This window comes from Dama dama, chromosome 13 (genome assembly GCF_033118175.1).
Source record: "Dama dama isolate Ldn47 chromosome 13, ASM3311817v1, whole genome shotgun sequence".
In the NCBI taxonomy this organism is placed as follows: domain Eukaryota; kingdom Metazoa; phylum Chordata; class Mammalia; order Artiodactyla; family Cervidae; genus Dama; species Dama dama.
In genome coordinates this window covers 11,083,923-11,096,592 of record NC_083693.1, presented here as the reverse complement: position 1 = coordinate 11,096,592, position 12,670 = coordinate 11,083,923, and the positions used below count along the sequence as shown (strand labels likewise).

Here is a 12,670-nt window from a genome sequence, read left to right as displayed (position 1 = left end):
TACAAAAAATAAGAAGTCACAGAATAATGGTATAGTATTAGTTCCCATTCACCTGGTAAAATAGACCTTTCACAGAAAAAAAAAAAATGCAAAAAGTCTAACATGAGAAACACAAGTAAGTGGACACTATTAACCACAAAGCAATGCCAGTTAAACCAGAGGAAAACAATTTTTCCATTTTGAAAAGTGTTTACTTATCAAAGGGGCGAAAAGAGACATCAAAGGTGGTACTAAGAAATTACCACTGTAGTAATTATTCTTGAACTTTTGAACTGTGGTGTTGGAGAAGACTCTTGAGAGTCCCTTGGACTGTAAGGAGATCCAACCAGTCAATCCTAAAGGAAATCAGTCCTGAATATTCAATGGAAGGACTGATGCTGAAGCTGAAACTCCAATACTTTGGCTACCTGATGAGAAGAACTGACTTATTGGAAAAGACCCTGCTGCTGGGAAAGACTGAAGGCAGGAGAAGGAGATGACAGAGGATGAGATGGTTAGATGGCATCACTGACTCAACGGACCTGAGTTTGAGTGGACTCCCGGAGTTGGTGGACAGGTAAGCCTGGCGTGCTGCAATCCACAGGGTCGCAAAGAGTCAAGACATCACTGAGTGACTGAACTGAACTGAATTATTCTCGATGGTAATCAATACTGCTTATGATGTTATTAGAAAGGAACATAACAAAACATTTAAGAACTTACTAATTTTTATACCCAGCATACCCAAACTGAATCATCATCCTAATAACTTTAAAATACCTAATATACAGTATCTTAAAAATGCAGAATATTCATAATAGCATAGCAAACTAGGGGGAAAAAAAACACAAATACAAAGGAAAAGTAAATCATGAAGGGACCATCATTTATTCATTACAAATGCTATTGAGGATTATGTAATAAAATGAAGGAACATTAATGGTATACATAAGTAGAATAGTTTAAAAGCATGATTACAACTATGTTTTCAAAAGAAAAGCAAATGGGTAAAACGAAAGAAAATTCTAAAAAAGGCCACTATGGTTCCAACATGGCTATTTAAAATCTGTGGTTTACTTTCCCATTTTTCTAGGCTATCACTCATATGCTTTACATTTTTATAATGAAAAAGAAAACATATCAATTGTTTAAATGTCTTTACCCACTTACATGTATAGCAGACTTTAACAAGACCCTTATCGCCAAATTCATCTGATTCTCTACTCTGCACTGTTTACTTCATCTCCTCTCCTTATCACACCTTTCCCTTTGCCACATTCTAAGGTACCAACACTCCACTACTGGCTCCACCTTATGTTTTCATCTTTGAAAGTGGTTCTCTAAGAGACTAGCAGACTTTTTCTTTTAAAGGGAAAGATAATAAATATTGTAGGCATTGCCTGCCATTCAATCTGTCATGAATACTCCCATCTGCCACTGTACTGTCAATAATATCCACAGGCCATATGTAAATAAATGGATATGGCTCTGTGCTAACAATATTTTATTTACAAAAACTGGCAATAAATGAGTCAGATACTTTATCAACTCCTGCTATAAAATAATTCTAGTAACTAGTACTACTTAGATGAAACTAGCACTTAAAACTTAGAAAATTAGATTACTCTACTTGCAGATCATAATTATGATTTAAATAATACTACACAGGAACTTTCAAGAGTATCTAAACTATAAGGGCCAAAAAATTCTTGGTTAAAAGATCAATGATGCACACTTATTCATGTAAAAATGTTCTTACTCTGGGGGAGAGCTGAGGACAATTATCAGATTCCACTGTCTGAAATCAATTCTACTATCTTACAATCAAGTCCAGGCAATTACTGGAGAATGCTGGGTAAAGAATTCAGTAGGGGAGGATTTTTCCTTTTGAAATGATGGCCATAAACAAGCCTAATAAATTTGAGATGCGGGGTTATACTTTGAAATAGAAATAAAGAAAATCTAGAAAACTCATCTATAAACTTCTTTCCTCTTAGCTTCTGAAAACTACATATTAAACTCTTTGAATTTAGGTCATTCAAATCTTAAACTTAAAAAAAAGAAAGGAAAAATAAAGTATTTAATCAAAACTAATTGCAATTTCCTAAAATTCTAAGCAACTAACACAAAAAGACACTGTAAATAAATCTACATAACACTGACAAATCATGGGTTAATAGTTTTGTTACACTGTCAGATGATTCAAACAAATGAGTAACAAAATATGAGAAAAGAAAACAAAAAATAACTAGTAAATAAGCCTGGGAAAATATTTAGCTTCTCATCTGTTAATGGATGTGATGTGTATTTCTAATTTAATAGAAATAAATTATATGTAATTGACATAATTAATGCAGATGAAAGTGTACCTAGCACTATACTTTCTCATGGCAATAAAGACAAATAATTCATAATATAATTTAGAACATGAACCTTAATTCAAATTCCTTGACTTATTTTTATATCTGCATATCCAAGGAAATGATCCTATCTAATGTTTTACAAAAAGCAATTCACTGAAGCTTCATTTCAAACTACCAGCAGAAAAAATAAAGTTCTCTCAGAAAGGAATTATAAAACACATTAGCAGGATATTCAGCAACTATTTATAATGAAATACTTTTCTTATGTTAAGGTGAAATGCAGTACAAGTTAAATATGAATAAAACTAACTAAAAAGCAAACACTACATTGTCTAGAAAGTAACTCATGACAAAAGTCTTTCAGGGTGAAAGCATTAAGGTACTGCCTTTACTTTTTTAAACATTCTGCTATGTGTTTATATTTGTATGAAGCCTTTAAGGAAAAATAATTGAATATATCCAAAATAATTAAAAATGACCTCCAAACATCCTACCCTTTAATTAGTTGTTTAACCCTGATCATGATTTCATCAGCTATAACCTGTTTTTATTTTTCTCTTGAAATCAGCTACCTTGGTGTTCCAATACTGCTTTAACCACCTCTTGGTGTCTCAGCTAAGAATGCCTGTCTCAGTTCTGCCTGGAAATCCACCACAGGTACTTGCTGCTGCTGAGATCGCCTCAGGTACAGGTGACACCTAAAACAAGAGCACAGAACACATAAATGAAAAGACATTTGCCTAAATAGTTAACAATGTGAACATAAAAATACCCTTACATTTAATCCTCATCAAGGTTCAGAGCATACCATTACATTATGAACAAATTATAAAAGAGGAGACTCTGCACATAGGAATGTATAAGAACTGATGGATACTTACCCTCTTTGGTGATATTACCAAGGAACTTAAAAAAAGAAAACGTAAGAGTTCTTTTGGTTTAAAATGCCTTATAAAAGAACCAAGAGTATAATAACCATTTCTAATCTGGAAACAACTCTTTAACCCCTAGGGAGGTAGGGGGTAGGAAGGGTTAAGGCATTTCCAGTGAGACATTTTAACATAGTTATTTATGCTGACAAGAAGTTACTAACTGAAACAAAGAATTTCCAAGCTACTTAGGTTCTCAGACTATGTAAATCTACCATCCTTTAGTTATCAGGGAATCCCAGAAAAATACTCAACATATTCCTACCTATGAGTAGGACTCTATCTGGCCGTGAATCTGATCCTGAGGATGAGATACAGGAAATTAAACAGGGTTGCTGGCTAACAAGACAAGCATAAGTAGATCACCAGCCAACAAACTGCCTTCCTTGGTAAGTATGTGCTTGCATGCTAAGTCACTTTAGTTGTGTCCAACTTTTTGTGACCCTGTGGACCTCAGCCCACCAGGCTCCTCTGTTCATGGGATTCTCCAGGCAAGAATACTGGAGTGGGTTGCCGTGTCCTCCTCCAAGGGATCTTCCCAGGGATGGAATCCACTTCTCTTACTACACTAGCAGGCAGCTGATAAGTACATATGCATGAAAACATTCAGTAACAGCTAGAATTGAAAATGGGACTGTGATAAATGGTTTTCCACTATTTCTATACTTTTAAAATAAGATTTTTAACTGCAGTTCATGGGGTTGCAAAGAGTGGGACATGACTAAGCAACTGAACAACATAAAGAATCAGGCTAGACTTTTTTCATGGTTCCTAGGAGGTAATCTCTAATCCTTTGAGTTTAACAAGTGATGAGTGTCTTTGTTATTCTTGGTGGGCCTCTGGGATCACCCCAGAGTTAAAGCTAACTAGATGGCTCAGGTTAAAAGCTGGGCTTAGAGAACAGAATATTTAAACTGCTTACCTGTTCCTATAATCCAACTATTATCAAAGTGGACAAAGGTGGTTGGGGAAATTATATTATTTTTCTAACTAAAAATTATCCTCAGATTCTAGTTCAGCACCTCCTAGTATTTATAGATAACATATACAACAGACATCAGGAAAATGAAGTTGTCTCTTCTTCAAAAGCAATAAAATATTTCCATAGATATGGACAAATGAATGAAACCTAAAGCAGGCTTTTAGAATATTAGCATATGACCACCTGTTATACTGATGATTCACACTGATGTTACACTGGATAAAGCCTCTAATAAAATAAAACAAATGTAATAGAACCTTCACTCACTAACAAAGATCCTCTCCCAAGAAATCTCCTCCACCCATACCTCTGCCACAGTCTCTAATCTATTTCAAGTTATTTCTACAGATTCTGGGAAGGAAAAAAAAATGGCATTACCATATAAAAAGAAAACAGGCAAATGCCTATCATAAATGATAAATTATATAAAATATTCATTCAAAGTATTCCTTTTCAAAATTTAATAAAGGAAAGAATAATGAACTCTGCAGAAAAAGTAAAGTAAAACAGACATGGGAAAATGGAGAAATCTTTTGCCTTGCCAATAATTTTAAATATGCAAAATACTGAAATTTTTCCATATATTAAACGAGCAAATAACAAAAATAAGATATAAAATGCTACCCACATTGTATAATAATTTCTGTAAAAAACTTCATATTTGAAGAAGTGAAATAAAATACAAATAAATATTAGTAACAGTTGACCCTTAAACAAAAGTTTGAATTGTGTGGGTCTACTTATATGTGTTTTTTCCCCCAATAAATATATTAGGGATTTTTTTTTTTTGGAAATTTTTGACAATTTGGAAAAACTTACAGACAAACCAGAGCCTAGAAATATCAAAGAAACAAAGTTAGGTATGTCATGAACACATAAAATATATGCAGATATACATTTAATATCAAAATGTTGTCAGTCAACTGTCTACATTATCAGTAAGGCTTCTAGTCAACAAGAGGCCATTTATAGTTCAATCTGGGGGGACTCAAAAGATACATGGGGATTTTTGCCTATGTGGGGGATTGCAACCTAACTCCTTCATTATTCAAGAGACAACGGTAATATTAATATTTTCAGATTGACCGCTCCTTTCTTCACGGCAGTAACTAAGAAATGCAAACAACCTAACTACCCATTAGTAAGATAATGATAAATGTTATTATAGAACGCCTGACATGGAAAGACTCCTAAGGCATATTGTTACAGAATAAATCTTATGTATATAAACAAACATGCCTCCCCACACATACACACACTCCATATATGTATACATGAATGCATATTAAAAGGTCTGAAATGATAAGAGATCAAAGTACCTGAGGATTTATCTTTGAAGAGACACAGGGAGGGGAATGGACTAGTGATATTTGATACTCACTGTGTATCTCAAAATTACATGTTTTATGAAAAAATTATATTCATATATTAATAACAGCAATACAATTTGAAAAATTACTGCTTTAGAAAAGAAAAACAATTTTACCACTGATAACTATCAAGATTTGTAGTAACAACAAAACGCACAAGACCCAATGTAGATTCAGTATGTGTCATGTTGTTGTTATTGTTTTAGCTGCTAAGTTGTGACTATTTAGAAATGTTAATATAGTTTTAATTGAAATGCTCCTTCTAGAAACATATTCATATCCTAAATTAAGAGGAAAATGTATACATTTCAAATGCACTAACTAAAAAAATTCTAAAGATTGCAGAGCAAACATGAACACATAAATTTACATCTCTTCAAAGCATAGAACATTTGGCAAGCACAACAAAAGTGTAACAGATAATAAAGCAGAAACATTTTAATATAAATATGTTGAAGGAGGTAGAACTTTATGAACATACCATGTTACCTACACATGTATAGAAAAAAGGAAATACATGTCACTAAAATTTTAGCAAAAGTTAAGTTAGGACAACATGGTTATGGATGATTTAATTGCTTTTTTACTGTATCAATATAACATGCACAAGCTTCTTTCATTAATTAAATTCATTTAAATTCCCTGTGGCAGCATATTTTGTTCCAATTTGAAAACGCCCTAAATTGGTTCTCAGGGCCTGACTGTACTCACTCCTGGTTGCTCAGTGAGGCTGTCCTTCTACGTTTGACTTGGACTTCCACCTCTGGCACGTGCTGTTCTGTAGTCCGTCTCAAGTGTAAACGGTCCCTGAGGTACAAAGAGGATTTGTTTTACAAACTTCATCAATTTCTGAAATAACCACTTACTTAAAGATTATACATATATCTAGTAAAATGGAATTTTTAAACTCCATCTAATCTAATTAAAGCAAGGTATGGTGATATATGCCAATTACAAATCAATAAAACAGACAAAGGTAGAATTAAATATTAGAAGATCTTTATCCATCAATGATCGGAATCTAGCCCAAAACTATTTTCTCCCTTTAGATTCCCCTTGACATCAGAAAACTTCAAAGGAAAAATATCAAAAAAGTAAGCAAATCTGTGTATTCCTACATATACTCACATATATAGATATAGCACTATATATTTATATATACATTTACATACAAATAAATATACATACCCCTGAAAAAATGATTTGAAAAATATTTTATTATCCTTCTATATAGTGGAATAAAGTATAAAATTTAAATTACAAAATGTCTATTTAAGTAATCTCTTGTGTGACTGCTTCCTTCTTAGGATTTGAGAAACAAGAAATTTTTAAAATGCTTAAGAGAAAAAAAAAAAAAAACATAGCCACTGACAGTATAATCTGCAGAATAGCTCACAAAATGGCTGCTCAAGGGATCTGAACAGGAAATCTGTTCAGCACTTGGGTCACAGATTAGAAACTACAGGAACTGAAATTTTAAAATGTCAACTCAAAACAGAGATAAGGAAATGCATTTTACACAAGTCAAGCAATATAATAATTCACAGGCAGATTTCAAAGGACACACTCCAAAAGATTATTTCCTGAACCCACGCTATTTTACGTTTCATATTAGATTATGCAAAATAAAACAGTTTACCAATAATCCTGATTTGCTTCCAAAACTTTAATGTTCTAATCAAGCAGTAGAAAAGGTCATTTAAAAAAAAAATACCTTTGCTAATCTCCTTGACCTTTGGACCTTTGATTAGGTTAATACTTTCTTAGATTATGACACCTAAAGTACCTAATGGAGAAAGGAATTCATAGGATTTCACCAAAAGTGAAAAGTCTGCTTCAAAAGACACTTAGAAAACAATTAGAAGCATGGGAGAAAATATATGCAAATTATATATGGGATGAAAGTCTTTTATCCAGAATATGTCAAGTATTAGTATTAGTCACTCAGTCGTGTTCGATTTTTTGCGACCCCATGGACTACATGTAGCCCACCAGGCTCCTCTGTCCATGGGATTCTCTAGGCAAAAATACTGGAGTGGGTCGCCATTTCCTCCTCCAGATATACAGAACTCTAGAGAGATATAAAGAACTGTTACAACTCAATAATATAGTAACAAAACTCAACTTTAAAATGAGTAAAGGGGGCGTCACTGATGGCTCAGTGGTAAAGAATCCACCTGCCAATGCAGAAAACACAAGTTCCATACTTGGTATGGGAAGATCCCACATACAGACCATGAAGCTGTTAAGTCCCTACACCACAACTTTTGAGCCTGTGCTTTAGAGCCTAGGAACAGAAACAACTGAAGCCCAGATGCCCTAGAGCCAGCCTCCACAACAAGAGAAGCCACAGGAAAGAGAAGACCTTTCACTGCAAATTAAGAGAACAGCCCGAGCTCACCACAACTAGAGAAAAGCTTGTGCAACAACGAAGACCCAGCACAGCTATAAAATAAATAAATGAATTACAAAAAATAAAATAAGTAAGGGATTCAAACAGATCACTTTCCAAAAGCATAAAAATTTCCCTTAACACAAGAAAAGATGCTCAATATGAGGGCCATTAGGAAAACACAAATCAAAACCACAAACACCACTTCACACCACAGGAGTAGGATGTGGAGAAATTGGAGAAATGAAAAATTATACAACCCTGGCACTTCTTAAAAATGTTGAGCATATTAACATGTGACCCAGTATTTCCACTCCAAGCTTGGAGTGAAATAAAAACTCAAACTTGAACATGAAAGTTCCTAGCAGTGTTAGTTGTAATAGCCAAAAATAGAAATAACCCAAAGTATAAATGATGAGTGCATACACAAAATACAGTGTGGTATGGTATATCATACAATGGAATGCCATTCAGTCATAAAAAAGGATGAAATACTGATACACAAGATGGTAGTTTCAAATATAGTTACTAATACATTAATACAGTAAAAGGAATTATAAATCTCTGCTTTGCCATAGACCTCTACTTTATCATAGACCACCCATTATGATTAATGGAAGCTCAACTGAGAACACCCCATTATCCATTCCACCCCTCAGAAAAAATCTTCAGTTCCTTTATGTAACCTGAAGGTCTGTGTTCAATTGAGAAAAGAATCAGTACATAAAAGTATTTTTTTTTAATTTTCAAAGATTTTTAAAGCTACATGCAAAATCAGTGATGAGTAGATTTATTTTGAACTTTGTTCTAAACACACATATGTACACTTGTAATGTCCCTAACTGCATTTCCAACTCAGAAGCCAACATTTCAGAAAATCCATCATTTAAGGAGAAAAAAATGTTACATGTACACAATGTTAATTTTTCACTCCAAAATCCCTTTCACTAAAAAATTAATACTAATCTGGAAACATGGGCTTCTCAGATGGCTCCATGGTAAAGAGGCCACCTGTCAAACAGGAGACTCTGGTTCAATCTCTGAGAAGATCCCCAGGAGAAGAAAATGGCAACCAACTCCAGTATTCTTGCCTAATAAATCCCATGGACAGAGGAGCCTGGCTATCATCCATGGAGTCCCAAAAAAGTCAAGACATGAGTTAGCAACTAAAACAACAAATTTGAAAATACACTGAAAAAGCAAAAGATGATGAGATATGATAGGGTTTTTTCCTATATAATATTCTATCAAATATTCAGGATTCCTTACACAGCCCCCCCCCCACCCCTGCAAAAAGTAATAACTCAATGACTAAGACCTCAAGGATGAGAAATAAAAAGATAGTGTGAGGTAATCCCAGGGTGTGAATTCCCCACTAACATGCAAATCAGTGCCTCCAAAAACAAAACCTTTAGAATCAAAGAGAATTCTGAGCCAGCCAGCACCCAGGAACCAGAAAATAAAACTTCTCTGCCCACCCTTATTAGTGAAGTATGATGCCTTAACCATCAACAACTCCTGTTCAAAGTACCTTGCCTTAGAAAACAACACATAGTCCTTGCTCTAAACTTCAGACAGGGCTCATATTCCTTTCCCATTCTTAAAAAGCTGTGGTACTATGCCAAATATTCCACAAGGCAGGACAGAGACCTTCAAACTTCAGGTCTTTCCACAGGGTCCGCCATATTGAGGTCCTAAGTCAGAGGGCAAGACTACAAAATGGCGGACCAGGATGATGCACTCTCATCTCGCAAAGGGCCAAATGATCAGATGTTCATATTTGAAGCAGTATCTTCCTACAAGCAGAAAAAAAAAAAAAAAAAATGCAAATCATAAGTATCACAAAATACCAGAGTCCTGCTATTTTTCAAGCTACTAGAAAATAAACAATTACAGAACAAAGCTTCCAAAGCTTAATTTACATTTCCCTTAATTACATTCAACCTGGGCACACAAGCAGGCGTACTGTTTATGATAAATGAGTAAAAAAGGCAAGCACATCAAAATTCTGCAAGGAAAATCCTTAAAAATGTCCCCCAAAATCAAAGTATGGGAATAGTAATACAACAATCATGATACAGGAATAGTTACTTTGTTAATTACCCCTTCTCAGCGAATATTCATAGCAGCTCCAACTTCAAAAAAAAATGGAACAAAAATAATAATTAAAAAATCAAGAGGAAGGAGATATGCACACATATAGCTGTACACATGAGCAACTGTCAAGTTGCTGTACAGCAGAAACTAGCACAGTATTGTAAAGCAAATATATTCCAAATTTTTAAAAGTCAAGGGCAAGAATTCACTAATCCCAGATAAACCTAGGACTCACATCCTACATTTTTCTCTGCGTTCTCCTTGAACAAACAACTCATAGACCTCAGTTCCTAAGAGTCTTAGAGGAGCCTTGATCCCCTGATTTAAGGAAATTATAAAGGTAACATCACCAATGGATTATCTAGCGATCAAGAAATAGGACAGACAGGTAAGGAAAGTGTAGCTATAGAATTATATAATCTAGAAAACTGAAATCAGAGATTAAAGGAATGAGAGTTGTCTAAAAGGCTAACTGAATCCACTTAATACAGTGAATAATTAAGACTGCTCACAGTACCACCTAAGGCAAATGAGCAAAACTGAAAAAGCTCCTGCACCAGTGATGGAGGCTGTCTTTTAAGTAGCATAGTGAATCCTGAAATGCACTCACCTCTCTTGGCCTCCAAGCCCTCACCTCTCCCTTAAGAGGTAGGAGAAGGCCAAGGGCACAGTGCAGCTGCCCTGACATTTCAGGCAGGCACAGGATGGAAAAATTGTGCAACTCTCTAGCCTACCTGCTCCACTCCACCACGGCACTACAGGGAAGGGGTGACTTACAAGCCAGAGGCTGCGCAAACCTGTGTCCTTCCTCTCCCGAGTTCACTCCAGCAGAGCAGGGAAGGGACTGGGACCCGGCACATAAGTGTAGGCGGTGGAGGGCCGCCCCGCCCAGTGGAAACTGCACAAATCCCCTCCCCTAGTGCACGTCAGAGGCGTGGTCGTCACTGACGCGCCTGCGCACCCCGAGCCCACACCTTCCGTACTGCAGCATCGGGGTGCGGCAGCCGCCCCCGACTCCCCGGTCCGCCTCTCCCCCTTGGCGCACAGCTCTCCAGGGCGCGGCCGACCCCCCGCCTGGAGTCGGCGGGACCGCTCCTCCCCCACTGCGGTACCGCGGGGAGGGCCGCGCGCCCACTCCGCGCCTGCCCAGAACCGCACAGCTGCGGCGGCCGCCATCTTCACAGAGCCGCACAAAGGTTGTGATGCGACAGCGACCGCCACGCTCCTGAGCTGGCCTTCGAAACTCATTCCAAACGCAGGGAAAACGCATGTGAACACGCATGTGAACGAGAAACGCCTCTGGCTGTCACATACCAGAACCTGGCAGGTCCCCCAAAAGATGCATTAGATGGGCTGTGAATAACACATCCCTCCTCTTACACCAAGCTCACAAATGTGAGATAGTTAAAGGAATCAAGTACGTAAGGACTAGACATTTTTGCAGCCACCTCTTCAATTTAGGGACAGGGTAGTTTTGCCATGCTATTCAAACTCTAAAGGCACCGCCTGGTGCACTGGGAAGACCGAGAGGAATCGGGTGGAGAGGGAGGTGGGAGGGGGGATCGGGATGGGGAATACGTGTAACTCCATGGCTGATTCATGTCAATGTGTGACAAAACCCACTGAAATGTTGTGAAGTGATTAGCCTCCAACTAATTTAAAAAAAAAAAAAAAAAGGAAAGAAAAAAAAAGAAATTAAAAAAATAAAAAATAAATTAATAAATAAATAAAGCACTGCCGGTCACGAGAACACTGAACAGTTTTCTCCCTTGTCTTCAAACAGACGGCCTCCTCCACCCGCGTGCCCGCACCTGCTCCCCCTCTCACTCTTACCAGTGTCCAAGACGACCGCGCCGCAAGACTGCTTTGTCGCCCCCGTTGTCGCTGGCACCCCACCGCCCCCACATACCGAGGCCACAGAGGGACCCCACCACACTCCCATGGCCCATTCACCCCCCACGAGCGGCGCGGTCTCTCGGCCGCCCCCTCAACAGCCGCCGCCACGGCCACCCGTCCCCCCCATCACGGCCGCGGGGACCACGCCAACCACCCCCTCCCGCGGATGCCACACATCAGCGCCTCTGCGGACATGGCACCTGCTGCCGCCTCACGGCCGCTGTGGACACCGCTGACCCCGCCCTCCCCTGCCTGTCGCATCGTGGGCACGGCCCCAACCACAGGAACAAAGGGCCACCCCAGAGAATCTGCGGGGGCGCAACATGACGGTGCAGATACCCCCGAGACCTGATAAGACACGGTCGGGAGAGTCACTCCAGCCCCAAGCCTCCAGAAGTTGCTCCGTCCAGCCACTGGACAAAGAACTTGAGGGCCCAGATCTCTAGTAAATACCAAAATACTTCTCGTTCTGGAAGCTCAGGTTGATTAAAAAAAAAAAATCGTTGCCCACCACACGGCTGACCTGGCCCGCTCCATTGCGCCGCTGGCCGCTCCTCAGAACAGAACGTCACGCATCTCCGGCTGGCAGACAGCGCTGCGCTCCTCTGCCGCCACGGCACCGCTGCGCGGACTCCGCCTGCGCTGGCGCGGCAAGCGGCTCC

General features: G+C 38.2%; 2 protein-coding genes across 5 annotated transcripts in view; both read right to left on the bottom strand.

Annotated features, from left to right (window-relative positions):
* The window catches only part of SNRPN (small nuclear ribonucleoprotein polypeptide N), a 26,400-nt gene extending 23,360 nt beyond the window's left edge, over positions 1-3,040 (bottom strand). For 2 of the 4 annotated variants that reach the window (XM_061158541.1, XM_061158542.1), the window contains exon 1: positions 522-717. The gene's annotated coding sequence lies outside the window, so the exon portion shown is untranslated. Of the gene's footprint in view, positions 1-521; positions 718-2,914 lie in introns of those variants that run through there. The other 2 variants (XM_061158544.1, XM_061158543.1) reach the window with 2 other exon arrangements.
* On the bottom strand, positions 845-12,670 carry SNURF (SNRPN upstream open reading frame). The gene is made up of 3 exons (XM_061158545.1): positions 12,532-12,670; positions 6,335-6,430; positions 845-3,040 (listed from the first exon to the last, which is right to left on the bottom strand). Exons 1-3 carry the CDS (start codon positions 12,543-12,545, stop codon positions 2,935-2,937), a joined length of 216 nt encoding a protein of 71 aa, XP_061014528.1. The 5' UTR covers positions 12,546-12,670; the 3' UTR covers positions 845-2,934.